The sequence below is a fragment of the Frieseomelitta varia genome, unplaced genomic scaffold (genome assembly GCF_011392965.1).
Source record: "Frieseomelitta varia isolate USP_RPSP 00005682 unplaced genomic scaffold, Fvar_1.2 scaffold_235, whole genome shotgun sequence".
NCBI classification, from domain to species: domain Eukaryota; kingdom Metazoa; phylum Arthropoda; class Insecta; order Hymenoptera; family Apidae; genus Frieseomelitta; species Frieseomelitta varia.
Window position 1 is genome coordinate 305,924 of NW_025109963.1, and position 27,545 is coordinate 333,468.

Consider the following 27,545-nt stretch of genomic DNA (forward strand, 5'->3'; position numbering starts at 1 on the left):
AAAAAAGAAAAAGAAAGGAAAGAGACTGAAAGATGTGAAATATTGTGATTTTCCAGCGGAAACCTCGCAAGGCACCACATCCCCAGACACCGTCCAATGCGGGGCATGCAGGGTGTCGTACCCCCTTGGCGAGATCGTGCGGTTCATCGAGCACAAGGTGAACCACTGTCGCAGCACTCTACAGGGCTGTCACAGTCCACCGGCGACCGCAGCTCCGGAGGATTCCGACCCGGAGGACGCGCTCGCCTTAAAGACGGTCGACCAGGACTCCAAGTTGAACTCGGTGCCGAGCATCTCGGCGCCCATCAACAAGAGGGGGGGAGGCAGGCTGGAGAGCCCTCCGACGCCCCAGGGCTCCGGCCCCGATAGCGGAAGCCCGATCGAGCTGAAGGCGAGCGCCAGCTCGACGCCCAAGAGACGGACAGAAGCCTCTGACGAGGACAAGGAGGACCTGCCGAAAAAACAGAAGACCGAATCTGTCGACGCGGATACTAACACAGTGAATTCTGGTGAGTACGTTCCTCCACCTCCTCAGATTTGCAAATATATTAACACGACTCGTTCAAGCCATTTCGTTGTAAAGGTTCAAGCAAGTTTGTTGTAAAATAACTTGGCGTTTATATCGTATTGTGGTGGTTCAGAAGACGCTGTGGAAACTTTGTTAGAAGGATCTCACGTGTTTAGTATTATTGTATACAACTTATATAGTAAATTCAATATTATTTATTATCACTTGGCACGTAATAATACTAAAAATATTTGGAACGAAATCTCTCATTTTAAATTGTATAATTATATTATTATTATATTTAAATTATATAATTTTGACGTGATTAAAAAATTGTTAAATACTTGAAATTAAAATTAAATGTAATGCATGTAAACTTAAACTCTGGACAGTTTTCTTCATAATTATAGTTTTTACTGTTATAAAAATTGTAAGACACACCTTAGAAGCAAAACTATTAATCCTAATGGCCCAAGTGACCAAAAGTAACCAAAAATTGGCCCAGTACCGAACGTGTTCAATGAGCTATTTAGCTCTGAGCGGGGACTGGATTTCGCACAAATGAGAATTGTGACAATTTAACGCACGATTTAGAAAGTTACAAACGTTTCACGAACAAAAGCCGAGCTGACATTCGTGACGTAGGCACGTGTTGCTAAAGATGCCCCGGCGATGTTTTCATACACTCCGCTTCGAGTTCTGCGCCGAGTTCTCCCGGAGTCAAGGTAGCATCTATAAATAAAACGCGAGTGTTCCGGCAACAAATGCTATCTCGCTCCGTGCTCTATGCAGAGCGACTTGGAACGTCGGCATTCTCGATAGGGAAATAAGTGGCAAACTATTTCCAGTATCCTGTTTCGTCTAACAACGCTACGCCACGCTTCGATTGAAAAGATAATTTTACAATTTCTCGAAACTGGCAACTCCCCGAGTGGGCAATTTTTGCCCAAAGGAAAGAAAAGAAAGTCGAGCTCTGGGATTTTTTCATCGTTTGTACTTTAACGATCCTGGAAATCCTCCCCAACTCTCCGCCGATTGGCGAGCGTAAAACCACTCGAAACCAGAATCGAAATGGCGAGTTTCGAAAGTGAAATTGATTACGATTATTTGGTCGGTGGACGCGGAAACCAGCGCAACAGTGGACATTCGCACGTTGAACCCTTCGACAATGCGGCCTCCGATAGAGAAAGGCCACGATGGGGTAGGAGGAGAGGCCATGGGGGCAGGTTCACCCCAGTCTCCCGAGCGGGCTCTTTAAATTCAAAAATCGAATCTACCGCGGCATTGTCCGTGCTCGTTGAACCACGATCGACATCACATGGCAGCCGGTAACTGTACTTTAAAAACTCCCTTTTCCTCTGTCTTTCTTTCTTTCTTTCTTTCTTTCTTTCTTTCTTTCTTTCTCGCCCCCCTCGACCGAAAACGAATCCGAAACCAGAATTTCACTGCGCAGATGACAGATAGATCAAGCGTTCGACGGTTGACAGTTTGCTCCCCGGGCGATATATTTTTACCGAATCGACACGGCTGGAAATTGATATTCCCAGCTGTTGGGAATCGATCGAAAATTCTCTCAAATTTTCAAACTCGGACTACGATCGTGCTCGACTCAAATTTTAGCCGTGTGTCAATTTCTTGCCAGTTTTCCGAGTTCTTCGAGAATCAACGGGATGACAGTGATATATAAAGTGAGAGAGAGAGAGAAGGGGGGGGTTTAATTTCGTACCCACTCGCGGAGAGGAATCGACGGTTTACTCCGATTAACTTCAAAGACACGGCCACGACCTCGAACGAAATTCATGCGGCCCGACGCCCCTGATGAATTGAAAGCACAGCCTTTGAGATTCTTAACTCGGTGCTTACCTGTGCAAATTGCCGCGGCCGGCTGTTTTGCATCGCAGAAATAAAGACAGAGGGTGGAGACGAGAGAGAGAGAGAGAGAGAGAGAGAGAGAGAGAGAGAGAAAAGAAGGTTCCCGGACGATGATATTCAATGAGATTCGCTGGTCGTTCCTCCGCTCTCCTTCTTACAATTAGCGTGTTTTCGCTTTTGCAAACATTATCACGCTCGCCCCGGAATGATCCCGAGGGCGGCCTGGTTCCTTAAGAATCGTCCCGTCTTAATTGTGTCCCGTTCGAAAAGCGACGATTAAGCGTGAACGAGAGAGAGAGAGAGAAAGAGGATTTTTCCACGGAATAATGCTTCTTCGATTAAAACGATTACCACCGATCGAACTGCTCAAGTTTCGAACGATTCCGCGAATTATAGGTTACTTAAAATATATATTTTACGATCGTTGATATCCTTTTTTCTTTCGTGCTGAGTAATTGAGTAACTTGATCCGAGGTTGGCATGAATTATTATTGGCGGTATGACCTTATGACCCAACGATACCAATTAACCACGCGAACGATTACAATTTCACGATGCGAATGACGGAATAAATGAATCGCAGTTGTGCATGCTCGTTATCACTAATTCACCCCTAGAGCAGTTATGCTCGAAAAATCTTGCAGGAGACGGTGTCAAGCGTATTCGAGAATCCTTTGTATAACCGTTGTGTCTACGCTCGTTAAGGTTATTAATCAACCACTAAGATGCGATAACTATTTACTCGAATGCATAATACATTGTCTTTTACCATCTCTACTATTGAAAATTCCAACGATAATTGTACATTGTATAACTCACTCTTATTAAATCGTCGAACCAACATCACGTTATTAAAATTATTATAATATAACATGTATAACATTATGCATATTATATTATTATAATATAATATAATTATTATTATATAATTAAAAGTATTAACATCTTAACCTAACTCCCTCCGGCTGACGACGCTGATGCTTAACCTCTTGCTTGTTGTCCCAAAATTGCAATATTTTCTCAGTTTCAAGTATGTTTTAAGTACCTAACCCAGGCGAAATAAATAATAAATTTATTCTGAATAATTTCTGTCCAGTGATATCGTACCGACGAGTTTAAAATAAAAGCGACGAGTTATCGTATACGGTTTGGTCACTCGTTATGGTCCGCAATCAGTCGCCAGCGCAACGTGGCTAAGGATAGGCTACAAGTAACGTCGTTTCCTGACACTGTAGAAAATTTTATTCTACTTAAAAAGTTATTACAGCTTTAATCTGTAATATAATTTAACAGTAAACACACTAAATGTCAATGTATTTAACTAGAATATAGGTTATATTAGGCATAACACAGATTATGCTATAACATATTGTACGTTATACATCACAGCATAACATGTTGTAATAAGTAAAATTATATATTTAAGTGAAAATAGTTGAAAATGGAAAGCGACGAAATTATTGTGTACGGTTCGGTCGCTCGTTACGGTCCGCAAGTGGTTAGAAGACGCTGTTATTTTAAGAAAATTTCAACCGTTCGTTCACGGCTTCGCCGTTCACCCCTCCCCTGTTCGAAGATTTTTCACACTCGAACGGTCGATTCTCCATTCGCGGTCAAACCATTCGGCGGTCGTCGGGTTTTTTGATTAATGCAAACGATCGTAATTACGCAACAGCTTGTTGATCCGGCGCGAGCGAGCGCGCGCACCGGTGTGTCTCTTTAAAATTTCATCACGGTCCGTGAAACAGCCCCCCTCTTTTCCGCTAGGTACGCGGAAGAGAATGAGAGTTAACCCCCCTCCCCCCCCCCCAATTCTGCCGCTGCTGCTGCCGTTTCAACCCCCGAGTCTACGTCCGCGTTCAGCTTGTTCTCCCGGATAAGCCCCTTTCGTCGCCTTTTTTGTCCAGCTTTTTTTTTTTTTTTTTCATCGACCGGCCACGTCCGAAAGCCCAATTAGAATCGTCCTATTGTTTGGCCACGTGGTCCGCACGAGCCAATGCTGCACGAGCGCGCACGCGAGCACGCGCGTACGTGTGAATTCGTGCGACAATGTGCGTGAAACGTGAGCGGACTGGTTGACGCGCGACATCACCCTATGTGTGTTTGTGTGTATGTGTGTGTGTTTTTGATCTGGGTTCTCGAGTGTGCGACCAGGTAAGACATCGCGAAGCCGCAACCCTCCGCGACTCTGAACGATCTGCCCTTTATTTCGTTTCTTTCGGCGAAAATTTCATTTTCAAACGTTTAGCAACTGCCAAGCCAATACTCGAGACGAGAGAAAGATTATCCGGCAGCGACTGTGTTTCCCGACGGGAGGAAGCGAGGACACGTCGTGAGAGTGACGTTACGGGGGTGAAAAGAAAAAAAAAAAAAAAAAAGAGAAGAAAAAAGGAAAGTCTGGCATTGAGGACGAAGCGAGGAGGAACGGAGACAAGCAGCGATAATCCGTCGAAATTGACACCGGCGTTCCCGGTGAGATGCAGATTTGATCTATCTGTCACGTTTGTCTGGAATATTAATTCCCCCGGTTCGTGACCGAGCTTTTTCCAACGGCGGTTCTTTATGCCTTCCTTCGCGCGTCCCTCCCCTTTCCAACCTCCTTTCTCTCGCTCTCCACCTCGCTCTCTTTCTCCGTCATCCGCGTGCTAGATCGCCTTCGTGGACCGCCCGAGGCGCGACGAAAATTGCTTGCGAATTGGTTGTATCTCAGGGTTTCGAGCTCCTGCAGCCCTTCCGTTCTCTTCTTTCCTCTCTCTCTCTCTCTCTCTCTCGCTCTCTCTCTCTTTTTCTGCCTTTTCACCCGCTAGAGGAAGGAAGTCAACGAGGACGACACAGAAGCGATACACGACGAGCGGCAGTGCCAATACGCGCGACTTGTCCTCTCCTCTGGTTGTTTTTTTTTTTTTTTTCTTTCTTTCTTTCTTTTCCTCTTAGCGTCATTTCCCGTGTATGAATTATATATCTGGGTCAAGTCGCCGACAGTCGGCTAATACGAGCCTCTCCCCGGTTTTGGTTTTCTGCTTCTTTTTCCCCCCCGACCCTTCCACTGTCACCTGCTTTGCCGGTCTTTCTCGAACAAAGACACGTTACAGAAGCTCGCAACAAACTTCATTTGTCTCCTCGCTCGCGGCGAAGGTTCACCGAAGACAATTAAAGTGTCACGGTGGAAGACGCGAAAGCAGCGAGGTAGCAACGTTCCAAACTGCCAAGATAAACTATGTACGTTTCCTCTCGCTTCGCCTTTTCTTTCCAGCCTTTCTTCTTCTTCTTTTTTCTTCTTCTTTTTTTTCCCCGAAGCGCGCCGACGCTCGGTGGATGAAGTCGGCCACGACCGAGCGCAATAACAGCGCAAACATTCGAAGAGGGGCAATATTTTTGGCACGCGTTGGCCTTTGGAAACGTTGTTATTGCAAGCAGAAGGAACGTTGAAGCCGCGCGACGCGAGCGAGCGTTTCTTTTTCTTTCCTGTTTGTTTGCCAGACGAGAGAGAGTTAATGGGCACCACGGTTCGCTCTTGACGTTTTGCGGTCGGGCAGGGGAACAAGGGACGTTTGCAACATTGCGCTGACCACGAGAAACACTGTCGCGGGCTGCTTCGGCCCAGTACCGACGTGGGTTTGTTTAACCTCTTGCGCTGGAACGACGAGAATCTTTTGTCCCTTGGCTGCAACATTTTCTCAGTTCCAGGTTGATTTAAATGTAACCCAGGCAAAACGAATGACGAGTTTGTGACTTTTTAATAATTTCTATCCAGTGATATCGTACCGACGAGTTCAAAAGGAAACGAAAGCGACGAATTATTGTATACGGTTTTGGTCACTCGTTATGGTCCGCAGTCAGTTGTCAGCGCAAGGGGTTAACCTCTTGTCCCAAAATTGCAATATTTTCTCAGTTTTAAGCATATTTAAGTAAAACCCAGTCAAAACAGATAATAAGTTTATTACTTTTCAATAATTTCTATTTCAATGATATCGTACCGACGAGTTCGAAAGAAAATGAAAGCGACGACTTATCGTATACGGTTTTGGTCACTCGTTATGGTCCGCGAACCAATTGCCAGCGCAAGGGGTTGATATACGTTGTAAAAATCAAGCACGTAGTTATTCTTTCTCTTTGTAGTACGGTGATTGTACCGAGATATCAAACAATTACATCGTATCTATAAAATATGAATATACAACGCAACGTGAGTCATTTGTTGTGTCATGTACTTTGACCATTTTATTATCCCAATTTTTCATTTTGAGGATATAGAAAAACCGACTGTAAAATAAACGTATTTAAGTAACATATGACTAACGGAATATGTAATTGTTGAGTTAGCATTCAGACTTGCGTCTGATTCAAATGAGATTTGGAAATTATGGTCGGTAAAATTTTCCGGGCGCCTATAGGCGCCTCTTGTGTCAGAGGGTCAAGGTTAACCTCTTGCCACGCACGTCGAGAATCTTTTGTCATTTTCCTCAGTTTCAAGTAGTATTTAAGTGTAATCCAGGCAAAACAAATGACGAGTTTAATAATTTCTATCCAGTGATATCATACCGATACGAGTTCAAAAGGAAAAGAAAGCGACGAATTATTGTATACGGTTTTGGTCACTCGTTATGGTCCGCGAACCAGTTGCCAGCGCAAGAGGTTAAAAAGCTTCGTCTCGCGAGACATTTGACGAGCCGAAAAATGCGCGACAGATTCGACAAAGATGTGAAGTACGAAGCAATGCAATTTGCTGCGCTAGTTACAAATTAATTCTAAAAGCTAATACTATAATAATAGCTGAAATTAATTCTAAAGCTAGTATCCATTTCCATATTTTTCTTACAAACAAAGCTTTTAAAGATGTTTCTTTTACAATTGAATAGGGATAACTGGATGACAGAAATCTTAAAAAAAAAAAAAAGATTTCAAATTATTTTAAATGCTTGATTCAAGAAAAAGAGAAAAAAGAATCGAACATCGATTAAGAGAATGTTAAACGAAGGGTGGCGGATCAAGATCGGATCTCGCAGACGTTGAGCGTTTCAAATATTCAAAGATCAGGCCTCTTTACATCCCCTGTCTGTGTGATCGCTAGTGAATCCGAGCAGCCTTTCGCAGCCGATTTCGTATGCCGGCGAAGCTATTTTCGCGTAGTCGGCACGTTAATAGCCGCGATTATCGAGCGACAACTATTTCCAGGATTTATTAATTATGAAACGATCATTGGTGGCCGCGGTTATTGATCGGCCAGGGGCGATTGTTGTCAGTGGACGATGTCAGATACGAGACGATGTACGAAAATTTATTAAACACGTGAGGCAGGCAGGCACGAGACGTGTTCTCGCTTTTCGAATCGCCGGCACATCTGCCTCGCGCGTGGACGCAAGTGTGCGTGCACGCACACGCGGAACGCCTTTAATCCAGAATGGCGTGTGACAATATTAAAATATCGATTAGCCAACGTATGCGGCGTATGCACTTTGTCCTAGGTACAAGGGTTGCACTTAAAAGGGACAACGCGCGCCGCATTGTATCCAGGTAGATAGATTGTGGGCGATTTTAATCAGGGATCAGATTATGCTTGTTCGACGGAGATTGACCGATTGAAACTTTCCCTCTCTCTCTCTCTGTCTCTGTCTCTCTCTGTCTCTGTCTCTCTCTGTCTCTGTCTCGTCTCGTGTCTTGTGGTGAATTTATCTCTCCAACAAATTTTCTTTCTCCCTTTGCAATTTTGTGCTACACTGCTGACGATATAGTGACACTCTCGCCTTTAATCGCGAAACATCCAGAGCAGAAAATTCACAAGTTGTAACATTCGGAATAGATTCTGTTCAAGTTCCAACTCTCGCGTGTATCTCGAAAATTATTGATTACATCCGATCAATGTTACACGACGCTATCGAGCGCCTACCCAATTATCGAGTGTCGAACGATGAATTTACAACGGGATATTGTCAGTCTGTGCGAAGTATTAATTTCATCGAAAGTCTGAAAACTCACTTATCTGGTCGCCGATAAATCGTCAATCTTTTTGTCTCGCTGTTATTCGAACAGAAATTCTCGAAAAAATCGTGGAAAACTTGGAAAACACGTGTGATAGATCTACGAGAGATACGATGCGAGGTATCGAAAAAAGCCGGAGGGCATTTGGGAAATTATTGCACGGGAACTGCCCTCCAGATTGAGGGTGGCTAAGTTTCGTGTGAAATCTTCCGTGAAAGGGTTGAAAGGTATTCGTAGGATGACCAGGGCTTGGATCGTCGTTAAACAATGGCGTTCCGAACGATTTGCCGGCAAACGTCGCTTGGGCCAATTTGTCGGGCAATTTCTGAGGAAAATCGGTTCGGTCACTATCGGCGAGCCGTGTATGCGGCCATATTGTACGTTTGATCCTGCGATACATCCCTCCCGACGAATCCAACTTTCAGAGAAAGTGCCTTGGCAACAATTGAGCTTGAGAATCTTAAAAATAGTTGTTACTTTCTTTCACTCGTTATAAAACAGTAGCTTTTCTATGGCACATATATTAGGGTTAGTAACTGTATAGAAATTTTATTTTATTTCAGAGTTTTAGTCGAGAAGATTGAAAAATCTTCTGGCCTTAAATTTTTTAAGCCAGAACGGTAAGGATAAATAGCATCAACCTCTTCAAGGACGAATTTTTAATTTTAGCTCGTAACAAAGAAATTTAATTTGATTTCATTTCATTTTCGGTAAATAAAGAGGATAACACGTAAGAGAATGAAGTTCACATTTCGAAATTTCAAAAAAATGACTATGACCGTCCACGCATGGTGGCCAAGGGTGTGAAGAAGTTAATGACACTTGTAGCATTGTTATGCTAACTCACAAAGCATCGGAAGCTCTTCCATTCTGATAGGATTGGCTCAAATCTTTTCAAAATTTAACAGCGTTAAATGCCGATACGTTCAACTAGAACGTAGGTTATGTTATAACAAGTATGTGTGAATATAGGTTATGTTATAACAAGTATGTATGAAGATAGGTTATGTTACAACATGTATGAATCTAGGTTATAACTAGGTTAGACTAGGTTAGACTAACGTCATGTAACAATTATTGTCTTTAATGTTTATCAAATTTGAAAAAAAAAACAGAAGAATAGAACAGAAAATGAAAATTGGATAGCCGAAAAAGCGATCCAACGGAAATTATCGGCGGTGTTGGACGTATCTACCTACGTGTGGATATAAATTTCGAATTTCCAATGATTCTCGTTGCCGCGGTCCTTTTCTCGCGAAAGCCATTCACGCTGTAAGTGGAACTCTATAAATCATGATCGATGCGTTCCTTTATCGGCCGCATCTCTGGTAGAGACCGGAGCATCCGTAGAGAAAGAGAGAGAGAGAGAGAGACAGAGAGAGAGAGGAGAAGATCGTGGAAAAGCTAAAGAAATAATCCTAACGGATGGCCAGCCGCGACGTTTGCATATGAAAAGCGTCCGCCTGTGAATCGATACACCTTTATTATGCCGGAGCACTTGCTTATCTCGCTGGATGTCGGGTCCCATCTTGTACGAGTCGCGGCGACTCGGCAACATCTTCCGCATCCAGCCCCGCCCGGCAGGGACAGAAACGGGCGTGAAACAATATGCCAAATTTCCACGGTTTGCCCACCTCGATTTCCACCGTGACTCGTCCGTTTCCTCGCTTTCTAATTCTGCCGGCGCGCCGGGGTCAGCCGAGTTCGCTCTCCAACAGGTCCGTCGAATCGATGACGCGCTGGAAATTAAGTGGTTTTCCTTCCTGCTTCTCCGCTCCTTTGTCTCGTCGACAAAGTTTCGTTCGAAAATTCCTGCCGAGTAGCTAAAAGAAACGGGAGACCTCTGTGGAGAAATTGCGTCAGACTGCTGATGGACGATAGGCGGCGTCGGAAGTTTGAGTGAATTCGAAGCGAACGAGACGAGTTGGTGGAAGGAAACGAGGTTATCCACGCGAGGGATCGCGCGCGCGGCATTTTCACTCTGCCATGCCGGTTCGGCGTTTCTTACGTCTTGGACGACGCCGTAAAACGCAAGCGTAATCGCGTGGTGAAAGGTCAGCGAGGCGGGGAAAGAAAGAAAAAGTCAGTCGCCCACCCGGCAGCCTCGTTATTCTACTTAGCACCTTGTTACACGCGGCGATATGTGTTCTATTGTGCATTGTCGCCGCGACGTATATACCCTATATCGCTTATGAAGCTGACGTTCCCCCGACGTTGTTTCTAATTTAATTTAGGATTCATTGTTTACGTCGTCCCATTGTCGCCGGCGTGATTCATTTATTGGACACTGCATATTGGCGATGCACGCCTCAGCGCGTTGTTCTCAGTTTCTCTTGAATAATTTCAGCAACTCGAAGCGCGAAGATCGAAAATCGCGCGAGTGAGTTGTCCCATCCCGAGCAGAGATTGCGTTTAACGTTAGCTGCCTGTTTGCCCCTTTTTCCCAATGATCAGCCGATCAGTCTTCGTCTTCGGATGGATCAATCGATAATCGATATAAAACTAACCACCAACTGTCCAAACTGACTTTTGTTTCTTTTACTCTCACAGTTCGCTGCTTTCGTACGATTCGTAAAGAGGAGCAAACGATCGACGAGAGCGTAACGAACGAGTCGCAATCAGTTCGAACGGCGGAGAGAATTATTTAAGAAAGTCAAGTGAAACGCAACGTCTTATTTGGAAGGAGGTTCGGCTTTAAGAGTCTCGCTTACAGACATTCCTTCCACGACACAGATCTCCCCTTATCTCCAACGGACATTTAATTAGGACTGCTTTTATTTTTTTCCGGATCTTTTGTCTCTTTGATCGACTTTCCTTCATTGCCGCTAACTGGTACAATACGGCAAACGATCTGCAACTTTTTCTTTTTTTTCATTTTCTAACTCGCGCGAAACGAGATCTTTACTCGTGAGTAAAGGTCCCTTCACCAGGGAGTAAAATTCAGCGAAGACGAGTCGAGACTCTATGCCGACCGTCGAATGCCGAAAATCAAACGAACTCGTTCACAAAGACATCAATTTTACTCGCAGCCACCCTAACCAGGATTCTCCGGATTTCTCCGAATATGTTGCACTTCCGTGGCAAGACGAGACAAGGGACCATCTTTCGCGTCTCTGTTCCGCTCTCCCCTGCCCGTCGTTTCCTGTTTCTCCTGCCCTCCTTTCATCCTCCCTCGCCACGAATTAATAAAATCCCACGGACGCCCCAGCGGTGCGTCGAGCGTCGTCGTCCCCGGAGCGTGAAAAATGGCCGAAAATCTGATATTCCGGATTAAAAACATTGAAATTCAAAACCAGTGGCTGCCGCGGTCGTGGACGGAGCGCGGAGCTAGGGTCGAGAAGTCGTTAAGGGTCAGTTTCAGACTTGCGAGGCCCCCCTCCCCCTCGCCGATCCCCACGTTCGCCTCCAGCCTTTTCAACCCCTCTCTCCGAGGCCGGTCGAGCCGGTCGTCATTTTCTCCAGGATATTATTTTTAAGCCCCCAGCGTGGCCGCAATTTGACACAGCCGCGCCGTTTGAATTCCGAATTCAATCGGCGAACGGACCCGATTCCTATCCCGATTCCGCGAAATTAAGGGTGCCTCGAAAATTGATAGCCGCCCGAGCTATTTCCACCCGCGTGTACGTGGGTTAGACACGCGTTAGACGCACATGTTCTCGCGGTGGTGTCGCTGCTCGTTCGCTCGGGAGATTTTCTTTTTTTTTTTTTTTTCTCTCCTCCCCGCGTCCATACATCATCCGAGTTCACGGTAATCTTCTAGGCTGTTTGACTCGTAATCGCTTGTAAAGGATCGTTGTCTCGGGGTGAAACGCCTCTGTCCCCTTGCGAGTTCTCTTTTACTTGCGCTGGCAACTGGTTCGCCGACCATAACGAGTGACCGAACCGTAATACAATAACTCGTCGCTTTCTTTTTCTTTTTTGAACTCGCCGGTATGATATCACTGGATAAAAATTATTATATATATATTTATAAATTATTCTTATGTAATAATAATTTATTATATATATATAATCCTTTCGTTCCGCAGAGCTGACGCCACTGAACGGGGCACCGCGCCGCGAAGTGTGCACATTGCACGTTGGTAAACTGGTTTTCGACGTACTTCTTTAAGTTTCACATAACGACATATTTGGAGACTTTGAAATTATTATAAACAATAATACTCGTACACACAGGTCATCGCGTAGATGCCGGATATATCCGGCGCTCGTAACGAAAGGGTTAAATATACATAAAACTCAGAAAATGTTGCAACTTTCACAGAGACAAAAGATTGTCGACGTCGGTCCAGCGCAAAACATCGCGATCGATCCCTTAAAATGAAAACCATTTGACCAAGACCATCTCGGCGTTGCTCTGTTTCAGAACCTAGATGGTTGCAGTGTTCGCAGTGTTCCAGAAGATTGTCCTCCGCGTGGGAGTTGCTGCAGCACGTGCAGAGCATCCACGGCGCCCGTCTCTACACCTCGCCGTCGTCGTCGACCAACTCCTCGTCGAACACGCCGGCGCCGAGCCCTCCGACGCCAACGCCCACGCACACGCATCACCTGAGCCCGCCGAACCACCTGAACCTGAGCGGCAAGTCCACCGGGAGCTCGTCCGCGGGCAACTCCTCCGGTGGCACCAACTCCAGCGGCAGCAGCGGTGGCCGGCAGCAACTTCAGTCATCGGCGTCCCTCGTCGGCGACCCGCTTCACAGTTTCCTAAGGCTACCTCAGCACCTCGAGCGAAGCTTCCCGCCGATGTTTAGGCCGGACTTTCTCGCCCTGAATCCGCTGGCCGGGTACAGAGGACTTCAAGAGCTGCAGACCGCCACGAGGAATCTGCAAAACCTCGGCGACCCGCTGCGAGGCATGGACGGTTTGAACCTCGGCGACCCGCTGGTACGCAGTTCGTTGGACTCGTTGAACAACGCCCGGAACCTGGCGAACCTGGCCGAGCTGTCACACGGCCGCGGTCTCGCCGGTCAGGCGCATCCACCGCCACTCGAGGCCAATCTGGATTTTTACTCGGCGCGCCTAAGGAGCCTCGCTAATCCGTCCTTAGGCGCGGCTCCACCTAGTAATAGCGGTAACACAACCACGAATTCTAACCCACCCGCCCCGGTGGTACCGTCAGTACCGCCTGTACCGAACACCGTCCAGCAGCAGCAGCAGCAGCAACAGCAACAACAACAACAACAACAACACCAGCCGCAGCAGCAGCAACAACAACAACAACAACAGCAGCAGCAACAGCCACAACAGCAACAGCCACCGACGCAAAATCACAATCAGCCGGTCGAACCACCCAGCCCGGCGCCCAACAACACCGCTATCCTCAGCCACAGCAATCATCAGAAGGAGAACTCGCCGCCGTGCTACAGCCAGAGCCCAGTCGGCCATCACAACAACAACAACTCGACCGACAGCGAGAAGACCAGCCCGCCAGTCGCCTCGACGCCAATCATCACGGACTCCGTCACGGAAACGATCTACTCGTGCGAGGTCTGCGACAAGAAGTTCCGTTTCCAATCGAACCTCATCGTCCATCGGAGGAGCCACCGGGACAAGGAGAGGCAGTATCAGCAGGACGGGACGCAGGACGGTCAAACGACGCCGACCAGGTGCGAGGTCTGCGAGATGGAGGTGCCGAGCTTCGCGGAACTGAGGAAGCACATGAGAACGGAGCATCAGGAGAATTTGAACGCGGCCAGTCCTCCGGGTAGCGTGGAGACCGTGCCGGACGACGGTTCCAGCTGCGACGAGAACATGGACCTCGACGAGGCGGACGAGAACGAGCAGAAAGGCGAGAGGGAGGACACCGAGGAGAACACGCCGGAGGATCTGAGCACCACTCAGGGCCAGAGCGGGGAGGAGAGCGGCGGGCGAGTGGAACAGAAGCCGGCCAGCCTGGTCGGCGATCTGATGGAAAAGTTCGGGTTGAGCAACATCGCGCAGTACTCGGAGGCGTACAGGCAAGCACTGCAGGAGAATCATCGGGGCGGTTTCATCAAGACCGAGTCGCCGTCCAACCTGACCAACTCGTTGAACAACAACAAGGAGAAGGACAGCGCGCTCTCGCCGACCAACTTCAATTCCACCACCACGCCAAATATCTTCTCCGGGCAGGGTTTCCCGAGGTCCGCCGGGCCGGACTTTGGCGGCCTCTGGTTACCGAGCCCCCACTACCTGGAGAACAACGAGTTTCGCAAAGCGACCAAGGCCACCACGTCGAGCCTGGCGCTGCAGGGATTGCCGAGCCCGCTGCTGAAGAAGGAGCGAAGCGGCCGGAACGACACGTGCGAGTTTTGCGGCAAGGTGTTCAAGAATTGCTCGAACCTGACGGTCCACAGGCGATCGCACACCGGTGAGAAGCCGTACAAATGTGAACTGTGCTCGTACGCGTGCGCCCAGAGCTCGAAGCTGACCAGGCACATGAAGACCCACGGCAGACACGGCAAGGACACGTACAAGTGCCGTTTCTGCGAGATGCCGTTCTCCGTGCCGAGCACGCTCGAGAAGCACATGAGGAAGTGCGTGGTTGTGGTGCAGCAAGGCCCGAAGCTAGGCATGCCGTATCCCGGTAGCCAGGACGAGGACTCTTCTCTGAGTACCAAGGACACTTGATCTTGGAACGGAAGCCTACCGCCGATCCCGCCACTGTGGCCGCACAGGCCACCTTACCCGGTCTACTGAAGAGGGGATCTTCTTCCTCGATAGTGAAACAGAGAAAGGAGAGAAAGGCGAATCCTGGACGAGTGGGAGTTGGACGAACCTTAAAACGCAAGGAGGAGGAGGAGGAGGAGGAGGAGGAGGAGGAGACGATACACGGTGTTCAAAGCATACTCCGGAGGATCTGCCCTGGTCAAATGTCCAAGGTCGCCTCTCAGGGTTAGGAGAGAGGCGGTAGGTCGGTAAACGAGGAACCCCAGCCGATCGATATGACCTGGAAACGGTCCTGGACAACGACGAGTGTAAGTACGTCATTGCGCGAATGAAGAACACACGCATACAGACACACATACACACGCACACACGACGGAAGAGAACGAATCGGTCCCGAGATGGCTGAACGGCGCCGGAATCCTGAAGATTTTGGGACGAGGAAGAACGCGGAGGCTTGTTCCTCGAGGACGATCGCGAGGAAAGATTCGAACGGAAAGAGCGATTTCGAGAAGAAAAGGAAAAAAAAAGAAAAAGAAAAAAATATCGAACGAATGGTTACCACTTTGCGAGTCTCAGCACAGCTATTTAAAGAGTATATCCTTATAAATAGTTATAAATAAAGACGCTATAAATATAAATATATACATATATATATGGAGAATATAAATATATAAATATATAAATATATACATATATAAATATAAATATAAACGTTGCGCGTGCGAGAGAGAGAGAGAGTGAGAGAAAGAGAGAAAGAGTGAGAGAGGATGAATTATACAGAATATAAATACTATACATAGGATAATGAACATAGTGACTTTATTTGAAGATTATTTATTTAATAACGATAGAGAATATGTATTGTATGTACATTGCGTTCGTATACAAGATACGATGGAACCTGCAACCACTTCGTACTACGTGTAATGTTTGGGGGGTGAAAGGTTGAGAGAAGGGTGGTGGGAAGCATGGAGAGGGGAGGGGGACGGGGACAACGAGGAACGAGCCGCAGACAGGAGGGGAGAAAAATTTTTTTTTTGTACATTGTACCGACGATGAAGAAGACGCGAGAAAGAAAAGGAGAAGAAAAAAAAAAGAATCCAGAAAGATAGAAACGACGAGTCGAATTCCTCTCCCTCTTAAGGGGGTAGAGGAAGTGTGCATGTATGTATCACGTTGACCTCAACGATATCCTTTTGTATATAACCATACTCGAAAAAAAAAGTAACCTCAGCCCTAAACCTTGAGAGAGAGAGAGAGAGAGAGAGAGAGAGAGAGAGAGAGAGAGAGAGAGAGAGAGAGAGAACCCCTCATCAACAGCGTTCACGATAATCGTGTCCGACGATTAGGAACGTATCACGAGTAATGTACGACGTAATTATGTACAGAGCGAGCCAGATGGTGTGTGCTGCGTTTATTTCTAGACTTTAAGCATTGCTCCTATGTAAAATGTATCATAGTATTTTTACTATGTATTATTATTATTATTATTATTATTATTATTATTATCTACGTTTCTATTATTGCTTATTATTAATATTATTATTGTCATTATTAACATTATTATTGCTATTATTATTGTCATTATTATTATTATTATTATTATTATTATTATTATTATTATTATTATTATTATTATTATTATTATTCATTGCCACTATTATTATTATACGCGGTTACAAGCGACTGTAAGCGCCGTCTTCATTATTTTATCCCCGCTAATTATTAAATTATTATCGGAGATGATGTTTTACGTGGTGGTTAAAGAAGATGCCAAAGTTGTTTAGGTTTATCGCCGCTATATTATGATAGGCGTCGGCCAGGAGGGGGGGGGGGCGGAGAGAGGGGGATGTTCGTCGAAACGGTTCTCTTCTCGAAACTCTTTGTTTCTCTTCACGCGCAATTCAAAACGAATATCGCGGGCGTTCTAATCAACGTTCGACGGACCAGTCACGAAAATTTGTCTTGCTTTCGTCGCGATCTGGAAAATCGGGAGAACGAAGGGAAATAAATTTCGGCAAGTGGAACGTGTGGTTGGGCTCGCGTGAACATCGTTCTTGGAGAGATCGTCGACGAACGTTTCCCGCGGCTATCATTATAGCGCGCGTTTTGTTCGTTGGTTGTATTTATTATAGCCGTCGCGGCTGATCGGATCGCGCGCGGCTTTCGCCGGATCGAGACCGCGGACTTCGTCGATCCTACGAAAATCGTCGCGTCCAAACGACGGCCAGTTAACTGATTATCATTTTTCCATTCCCTGCTTCCTTTTTTTTTCGTTGGTGAAAGCCGAAGACTGAGGTATTTGTATCGTATTCGCGCGATCGCTGCCGATCGACTTTCCTTTCCTTCGACGAGGTTCCGTTGAACCTGTACCGCGCGTGCTTTCACGGTTTTCGTTTCATCCCCTTTCGTTCGTTCCTTCTGTTCTCGGTTTCGACGTTTTTTAACCCGCAAAACGTCTCGTTGTATCGCGTTTTCGAAGGGGACTGTTCCTAAATAAAAAAAAAAAAATGAAAAAAAAAGAAAAAAAAAAAGAAAAGAAGAGACGACCTAGGCAATAAGGATAAAGAGTAACTGGAATATGTAGTACGAGCGTGTGTGTCTCTTGACATTTTGCGTGCGCGTGAGATCGTTGCAACTGTACGTGTGCGTTGAGAAAGGAAGAATCGAACGAGATCGTTTCGTCGATTTTTCCCTCCTCCCCCACCCCCCGCACACACCCCTCCCCCAGCGCGTTATGTATCATGTGCGAATGAGTGCGAGTAATAAAGGGATCTAAGACAAAAAAGGGATTTAAAAAAAAAAAAACTCATATCAAGATAGTTGTCTCGGTGTTAGACGTGTACGGCCCTAGGTAAAAAAGGCAAAAACGATAAACGAAAAGAAAAAGAAAAAAAAAAAAAAATGAAAATCTCGTTATCTAGTTAAAGGAAAAGAAAAAAGAAAAAAAAAAAAAACGTTTGTTAGATTGATTCTGAAGATACGTACATGGCCAGGCTCCGTTTATACGATATATTGTAAATATATGGCACTGCCCGTAGCAAAAGAAGAAGAAGAAGAAAAAAAAAAAGAAGAAATGCGAGAGACGAATTACAGGGAGGTGGAGAACAAGGCGGACGAGCATCGATCGTCGTCGTTCGAACGTGAAAGAAATAAATGATAAAAATCATCGTAATGTTAATTGCATCAAATCCTTTTTCGTGTGCACGAGAAACGCGTCGTTTCGTTCGTCATCTTCGCGGGTGTCTGTCTCGGCGCGCGAGCATTACGAGAAGGGAAACAGTTGGAACGGTTCGTCGAGAGGCGCACGGTTTCAGTCTTTCTCGATTTTCGATCACGTTGAATCCTGCGACGAAACAGCAAGATGAAAATCAAATCAAGAAGGGTAGGGGTAGGAAGGAGAGGGGTCGTGCGAATTCACAGAACCGATTTCCTCAATCCGTGAGACGATGCGACGAAACGCACGCGCGCGCGCGCTCGCGCTTCCAAAAGTTCCAAAAGTTTCTCTCAAAGTCTTTCTTATTCGAATTCATCCCACATAGGACCAAGTTCCCTGCCTCACGAAGCGAGCATAGGAAGAAAAAAAAAAAAAAAAAATAAAAAAATAAAAAAAATAAAAAAGGGGAAAAGAAAAGAACGCAATCATACACAACGCAAATTTCGCGGCGGGCGATTCGATCGACGGGGGGGAGGGCGAATTCGGCCGCGAAACCTCGAACATCCTCCGCGAACGTGAACGAAACAATGAAACTGATGTTTCTTCCGAATGCTGCCTGCTGTCCGTCGTCTCCTGTCGATCGATTTCCAACGTTTCTACACAGGGTAAAAATGGTGAAAAAGAAGAGGAAGAAGAAAAAAAAAAATAATCCCAGACGAAATAAAAAAAAAAGTAAATAATAAAGCGAAGAGCAAAAACTAAGTCGGAGATATAGCGAATTTGAAGTATCTAGACAGTTAAATAAATAAATAAATAAAGGAGAGAAAGAGAGAAAAGATAAGGAGAGGTATTTCCTACAATATAGTAAGCGACCGGATGTGGGGAAGCGAGGCCACATGCAAGGTGAACGCGGCCGGAAGCGCAGGAAAGCGCAGCGGCGAACGAAAAATCTGTCGGTAGCAGGGAAATTGGATTTTTAGCACGAAATCTTCTGATCCAGGGTAATAATAATCCGAGGCTCGGTTTCTAGACGCGTCACGATCTCGGTTTTGTCGCGGCCTGGCGACGCTTTCGGAAAAGCACTTTAAAACGGAAAACAAAAAGAGAGAGAGAGAGAGAGAAGGGAATATTGAAAATATCAGAGAGAAAAACCGAGGATCGACATTAAGGCAATACGAGAAAGCAAGGCGTCTTCGGGCAAAAGACTGGCCAAAGCTCATGACTCGAGGCACATCCTTTGACCAGCTTTTCCACGGGGAGGTCCGTAATTATAAACATAGCAGATACGGTGTATGTCTTGTGCGATTCAAATAAACCACATTGTTTTTAAATAACTCGTATTATGTCAATGCACTACTATTCCATCCTAGTTTCAACGTTCATCTCCCCAACGCTTTCTTACTCTGCAACATCTCCTCCCACCGTAAATTATTGGCTCTTGGATTAATCGGGTTCATTGATACTTCCGTTGCTATCAATCATTTACAGTGATCAATGGAATTTGTTTGATCACAGGATCACGCAAACTAAAATAACACAGCTCATCTGGAATATTAATCGAAAACTGTCGCGATCGCCTCTGATCCAAAAAAAAAAAAAAAAAAAAAAAAAAAAGGATATTGGTGAACTAATTTTGATCTTTGACGAGCGATCGTTTGTCTCGATTACGAGAGCAAATTTATGCGAAAATAATTGATCGATCTCACGCCAGATACCGATGCACCACCGCTGGCTATAGAAAGCTCGTTACATAAATTGTTTCAACTCCTCTCGAGCCGTTGCTATTGGACGCTCGTTATGTTTATTGCATAACGCGCATTTCGCAACGCGTGCGAAACCCACGTCGCGTCGCGTCGTCGTTTTTCGTCTCCGCTCTGCCGCGGAATCGAACGATCGAGCTGTTATTCGCGATTTTTCCTTCTCTCGATCGATCTCGTTGGAATTTGTACGGTACGAGAGGAGATGCTCTCTTCGAAATGCGGCACACGCCATCTCACGTTCGAGAGAGGTATCGACGAACGAGGCTCAGGTAAGAATAGTACTCACCCTGCGCGTGAACCAACACTACTACGACGCGTGTCTGGTTGCAGTAGCAAGGGGATTCAACGCATTATCCTCTTCTGGATAAATAAAAATAAAAATAGATAAACGTTGAGTTGCAATTGTACAGTTGAAAGAAAATTCACTTTTACTGCTGCTCTGTTGGGTGTCATGATTGTTTCGATCGTTTAGGTAAGCGTAGCAAAATTATTGCTTAGCGAAAAGTTACTCGGTATTTAAAGATGGACTTGGAAACAAATGATCGTGAATTTTAATAATTTTATAATCCTAATTGAGGTGAGTTTAATAATCTGTCATAAAATCAATGGTGATTTAACCTCTTGCGCTGGAATGACGTGCCACGCGCGTCAAGAATTTTCTATCCCAAAATTGCAATAGTTCCTCGGTTTTAAATGTAATAAGTATAACACAATAATAAGACAAAGCAGATAAAAAGTTTATTACTTTTCAATCATTTCTATCCAGTCATATCGATACCGACGAATTATTGTATACGGTTTCGGTCACTCGTTATGGTCCGCAATCAGTTGTCGGCGCGATTGGTCAACCTCTTGCCTTCGAAATTGCAATATTCTCTCAGTTTTAAGTACATTTAAATATCACCCAGACAAAAACAAATAAACTACATCTCAATAATTTCTATCATACCATATCAACGAGTTCGAAAAGAAAGCGAATACAAATTATTGTATACATTTCTTCGGTCGCTCGTTATGGTCCGCAATCAGTTGCCAGCGCAACTTGATTAAAATAGAGTCGTCTGGAACGGGAGGGAAGAATTGGGATTTCGAGAATATTCGAAAATTTAGTTTTTTCGGCTTCGAGTAACGACGTTCGCTCGTGTTTCGAGTCCCTGTCACATCTGAAGGACTGAAAATGGAAATCCCATCGAAAATGGGATCGTCACACTGCGCTATCTACTTTACCAACCCCCCTCCCCCGGATTTTGAACCCGGCGAAACAAGGCCCCGGCCATAAACACGCAGTTCTCTCTCTCTCTCTCTCTCTCTCTCTCTCTTACTCTCTCTCGCTCGTACATCTCCCGAAGACGTCAAAGCCAAAATTACACGTCATAAAGTTCGAGATCCGGCGGTAACGCGTCGGGACAATCCGTCGCGTCGTCGAATCTGGCACGTGTAATCGAAAGCCCGAAGCGGGAAAGCTCTCTTCTGAATGCGTTCGCGGCCCAGCCGCGCCTCCCTGTTCCGCGATAATCGACTAAGCAAACACCGAGCCAACCGCCATGCGAAATTCGAAGTTAAGACAATGCCGTTAATTTTTGGTCGGCTCCCTATTGTTCCCCCGGGGCACATTCATCTGTCAACCGGTACCGACTTCTGCCGACGGTCTGCGAGCTCGACAGCGCGCGATTCAACCATGGATCATCCCCTTTCTACCGTCTTGCCGTCCACCGTAACGTTAATTTTCGTCCGCCATCCCATCTCGTACGATTGTCTCGGACCACTTTCCGGACAAAATGACCCGTTGATTCTTTTCTTTTCTCTTCTTCCCTCCTTCCCCCCTCCCTTTTTGTTCGAGAACGAACGAGGACGAGGCGAGGAAACTCGCGAGGCGTTGGTCAATAGTTTCACCAGCCGTTTCCACGGTCGTTTGAATGCGTGTTAACTATGGTGACGTCACCACAATGGCGGACACTAATCTCCACGTCAGAAGCAGAGGTGCCCCTGTGCTCACCCCCAACCACCAACCCTTTCTCTGTACGCCGCTATCGTCCCTGATCTGTCGGTTTTCCGGACAAAATATGTCAAACGTTCAGCCCCCGCTCAGGCCGCGTTTCCGGCCGTCGTTTCGTCCGCATCCGCTCGTCGGCTGAGCGTAGAAAACACCCAGCCGGCTATCCACGGTTAGTACGATAAGAAAGAAAGAAAAGGAGAAAAAGGGAGAGGAAGAAGAGGAGACAGAGAGTAATGAAGAAGGACGCTTGCGATTCTACCTTTTTATTGCGACGTTTCCAGCTAACCATTCAGTCTCGTTGAATTCTCGGAATTTTCAGAGTCGAGGTCTTCTTTGCCGTTATGTTTCGAGCACGAGAAGAAAAAGAAGAAGAAGAAGAAAAAGAAAAAGAAAGAAAATTAAAGTGGAAACTGCTTTTTAATTCGTCCAACAAAGGTAACAAACGTTATCGAAATTTTCTCAAATTTCGGGCCGACGAATGCAATTTCAATTGCGCGTGATGAAATTAGCCCCGTCGAATCGACGTTAAAATTAAACTATCGATTTTCGCCGGCGAACAGTCCGAAACCAGTTAACGTTGTTAACACGAACCTACGACTTCACGTTGAAAATAATACCGGGGAATAGTTTCGAGGAAACTAGGGTTCGAGTATCGATTGGGCGGTGTGTTTTTCTATACTCAGGCGCCGCGCACCTGAGTTTACCTGAAGTTCAACAGCGACGTAACACACGGTTGCCTGCTAATAGGTGGTACACTTCCGTACAAAATTTCAACCCCTCGCGCGAGCCCGGTTCGAGGGCAAGTTATAGCCCCTGCATGGCAAGGGACCACCCTGCTCGAAGAATGCCAATAAAGTCGTGCAGCTCTTTGACGCACCTTCGACGCAAGAGTCGAAATTAAAAATTGCAAAGGTGAAGATTCTAGCAACACGAGTAATTGATCCATTTGCGTCGTAGGAACAGCGAATAATAATTCCCTTTTGGTTTTAATATGTAGAAAATTTAATAATTAGAATTTTAGTAATTTGTGCACGTATAATTTTATAATTAGAATATTTCGGTAATTTGCACTGTATGTCCTGTGTTCAATCCTCTGTGATAAAAAATAGAAACGAAAATATAATAGGAATTGTGTTATAAAAAAGAAGTCTGAAAGATATCATTACGCACGTGTGTAACGAAAAGGAATGCAGGCTAATTGTTTTATTTGGTGTGATAGTGTTTAAAGTTATTTTGCAATTGTCTCTTCTTTTGAAATGGACACAGAGCTTTTAAAGTTGTTTTTATCGCTATTGGTTTTTATCGAAAATGTTGTCCAATAAATCTTAATCTGGCGATAATGGGCATTTTGTATCTTTTCGTGTTTCCTTTGGTATATTCGTGTTTCTTTTGCATTATTTTCAATCACTTCTTGGGCTAATTTTTGTTTCAAGTGAAATTTTCCGTCTTGAAAATAAAACTGTTGAAAAGGCAATGAAATGTCAAGACAATAAAAAGAAAACTTTCTACATGCTTTCTGATAGCGTCGCATAGTACATGAAGTTCATCGTCCATCAATTCCACTCATGTCTTTATTGTAATCTAAAACAACAGTAAACTTGAATTAATACGTTGGTTGGTTGGTTTCGTAATTTTGTTCTCGTCTCATCTGAGAATGCAGCGAATTTTGATAATAATGATCAGAAAATTGCGCGTGTATAAATGTTCTGGTGATACTGACTAGGGAAATTGCGTATATATATATATATATGCTAACGATACAAATGGATTAATTCCAATATAAACAAAAATATCCACAGCTTTAACTGAGTTGATCGCCATATCCAAGTGACAGTCAAGTTTCCTAAATACATTGGATGGTGATCCAATGAAACATTTAGTAACTAATACTTAGTAGAAAACTTTTCAGAGCTTTTAATGGTGAATCAAGCAAATTCAACTTGATGTTAAGCAACGATATAACATAGTGATTTTTTTTAATCATTTTGAAGTAATCAGATAAAAATACACAATACTGCAACAGTTATTTTATTTTGCAACGGTTGCAAATTCTCGAAATTTCTAATCTTCGCTCAAGGGTTGCAAAGAAATGTGTAAAGAAAAAAACTTTCAACTAATAAAAATTTTAGCACCGTAGGAAACACGTCACAAACTTAGCAAAGCAAACGCGTGAAAGAAAAGAGTGAAGAACAAAAACATGAGAAAAGAATGCAACAAACTCGCCCAAGGGTTCGCGGGCACTCAAGGGAAAAAATCATTGGTCCCACGTACGCGTGGAATCAATTTTCCAAAGCAAGCTACGGTTCGTCACAGCATTCGAGCTGAATCGTGAATCTTCTCGAGTGTTTCTCCCGTTTCACTGCCGCCGCGAACGCGATTTATTTCCCTTTAAAGACCGCCCCCCGCTATCTCGCCGGAGACACGTATGATCTCGCGGCCGTTTAAGCGATTACGGTTGTTCGCCGTGTATATCTTAATGTCCGGTATTCAGTTCCGTCGCGGTACGGCGGAGAAAAGGGGCAGAGGGGTGGGAGAGTAGGGCGTCGCTCGGTGAAAAACGTAGAACCGGGGAGGTTAACTACCCGTGGAGGAGAGAACCAAGGAGGGAGGGGGCGGTGTTCGAAGTTTGTTAGATCGCGGAATTAGTCGGCTGTTAAGCCAGATAAGCAGTCAACATGGACGAAAACAATTGCGCTGGATTAGTTCGGCTGCGTTTCGCGCCGCTGTCTCGTTCCCCGGTTAAAAGATTAAACGGTGCTCGTTTGTCTTCGCGGCGAGAGTGTCTCGCTTCTTCTTCGTTCGAGGATCGTTTCGAACGACGAGAAGCAACGTTAAGGATCGCCCCGCAAAAAGGGGGGGGGGGGGGGGGCAGAGGGGAAGTGGCAGGAGAAGGAGGGAAATAAAAATAGCGAGCAAGAGGGTAGCAATAGGAGCACGCCGTCGTTGAATGAAAATCCGAGGCTTAGTTGGGCAAATTTGTTGAATTATCTTATCGTCGAATATCTCGTCGAGCGGCACGACGTTCGAATTAATTTCAATCTCATTATTGCCGATACTTCGCCGTCGTTTCTCGCGGCCGTCCTCCTTCGTCTCTCACCCCCGGATAAAGAACTGGGGAAAGTATTGTCCGGGACGAGGAGAGGAGCTCTTGATCTTCTCCTCGCCCTTTACGATGTCCGCCTAATTAAACGGATACTCCTAAATCAATTACTGGGACCGTTTCTCTCGTTCGCGCGGGGGGCCACGGGTTTGCCTTTCGATCTCCCAATTTGCGGCCGATACCAGCTGCTCCTATCGCGGTTTTTATCATCATCGGTTGCCGGAGGGTCAAGTTTCTTCGATTCCAGCGCTGTCTCCTTCACGTTACAAATTACTCTCACTCGGAATCGTGAGCGAGGTAACTACAATCGCGAATGATCGAGGAAAGATGGAAGGTAAACTGAGGAGCGCGAAACTGTCCGCATACGTATCGTACGAGTCCCCCGCGCGTCTCCTTTCCACTCGTTTGCCAGGGGTGCGAAAGATTGCCGATATTTTTCAAGGGAGAGAAATCCACCTCCGAAGGGTCAGTATTCGCCTGCTACAAGGGTGGCTTTGACCAATCGCACGCGTGGGCTTGCCACCCCTTTCTGTTGACCAATCGAGGACCGTTTCCACGTATCCTGGCCAGACCGGCTACGAATATGTCGAACTCTAACGAGCTTGGCTAGCGCGGCTGGCTGTTCGTTAAAATTTTACGCCGCCAACTTGACACGCAGTTTTTTCACCATCGGTTTTCACACGCGACGCGTGGAAATTTTCTTAGACGATGAGACGAAAATTTTTAGCGACTAGTTACTAGTTGCGGAGGTACGAGGTATCTAAATTGAACTACTTGTTACTCATTCTCAGAATTTGATCAGTTTCTGTCGTAGAAGTAATTAGTAACGGTCGATAACGAACACTCGTAACACACTGGAGATTACAGTTGTTCCTTCGAAAGATACAGACATAGTTATCTCTTGAAATTTTGATCGCGTAGTCCATTCTCCAATATTAGACCAATTAATCCCAATTAACCACATAAATACAAAATTTTCAAGTCCTTAAATAAAAGATGGTCCGTTTCTAAACGGAGAATTTCTCTCGTTACGTATTTATCACGAACGAAACGATCACTGAAACACGTGACTGCAATTTCGGTCGCGAAAATTTAGAAATTCGACGAGATACATGGAAAAGAAAAAAACAACAGTCGTTCAACCACTGTTTCCACCGAGCTGTCCCTGTCTCCTCGCCTTCTCTGGAATTTCAACCGTGAACCCTTTGATCACGATTTCACAGAGTTTCTCAAATCGATCGATTACATTTCGAAATTGAAGAGAATCGCGAAGAACGGGAATAAAACGCTGAAACATTCATCGACGAGCGACGTCTCAATCTCGCCTCGGCTCTCTATCCGAGCTCGAGTCACGGTCGATCGATCGAACGATCGATCGAGTTAATTTTCAGCCGGTGATCGAGGGAGGGGGGAGTTGGCGGCCGGAGCGTGTGTATCGGGCGTCTCGCGACCGAGTCCGAGCGGCGCTTTGCTTTTGCAAAATTCACGCAAGCAGCCGGGAAGCTTGGATACCGGGCAAGCAGCCGAGATAATAATGATGAAGTTCGGTGTCCGTGTAGCCCGAGAGTGGATGGCGAGACCGGGAGGGTTGCGAAGCCGGCGGAAGGAGAAAGGCAACTCCGTCCGGAGAAGGGGTGGGTTATACATTTGAGTACATAAATGTATGTAACTTTGAGTTTGTGTTGGAGTGGGCGTCGGCCATCTTGTCCGGTGGGTATTGACCGAGGCGACCGCCAGGCGAGAGACATGCCATGGCGGGCAAACCACCTCTAGTTACTACCCCCGGCGCTAATTGCTCTTATTAGTTAAATCCGTGCGGTATCGTCGCCACGACTTGTACGCGAGACACGCGAAAGAGAGAGAGAGAGAGGGGAAAAAAAAAGAAAAAGAAAATCCCTCGGCTTCCGCCGAGATCGCGTTTCGGCTCCACCGCCCCCCTACCGATCCTCGCCAAGTCGAGCAAACTTACACGCCACGCTTACACACGCATCTAGCGCGTTTGGTAACTTTTTAAATGTACGCTTGAATTTCGTCGATCGTAGATGCCGTGTGTCTGCAAACACGGGGGATTTTTCTTCTTTATTTTTCTTTCTTTTTTTGGAGTTTACAAACAAGTGAATATTAAGTAATTAGATTTTCACGTGCGGAATGATAAATGGTAATTGCTCGAGTTGATTGGAGAGTGGAACGGAGGGTGGAAGTGGGTGGCGATGTGAGAGAAAAAGAAGAGAATGGAACGAATATTGCGAACGACAATTTTGGAATTTACGGCGACTCTTCTGGTTAGATAAGAGGGTTGAAACATTTTTGTGGCTATACTCTTCAGGTGTTTAAAAACGTTCTTTAGTTGGAGATAATAATTTATAATTTTTAAAAATTCTGTCACTTTTCCAGAGTTCCTTCGGTCGATGTTTACAGCAACAACTAGTATTCTTAATTCTTTCTCTCCGAGTCTGGCCATTTCAAGGCACGCATTTGCATCTGTCTCTCGAGTTCCTTTACTTTCTCCTTTCAGCCACGCTCGC

General features: G+C 45.6%; 1 protein-coding gene across 4 annotated transcripts in view; it reads left to right on the forward strand.

The window, feature by feature from the left end:
* LOC122527866 (B-cell lymphoma/leukemia 11B) overlaps positions 1–27,545 on the forward strand; it is a 62,729-nt gene that overhangs the window by 29,443 nt on the left and 5,741 nt on the right. For 3 of the 4 annotated variants that reach the window (XM_043652424.1, XM_043652426.1, XM_043652425.1), the window contains exons 2-3: positions 57–509; positions 12,726–15,060. In XM_043652424.1, the coding sequence (XP_043508359.1) occupies positions 57–509; positions 12,726–14,968 (2,696 nt within the window). In that variant the 3' untranslated portion in view covers positions 14,969–15,060. Of the gene's footprint in view, positions 1–56; positions 510–12,725; positions 15,061–16,265; positions 17,897–27,545 lie in introns of those variants that run through there. The other variant, XM_043652423.1, reaches the window with a different exon arrangement.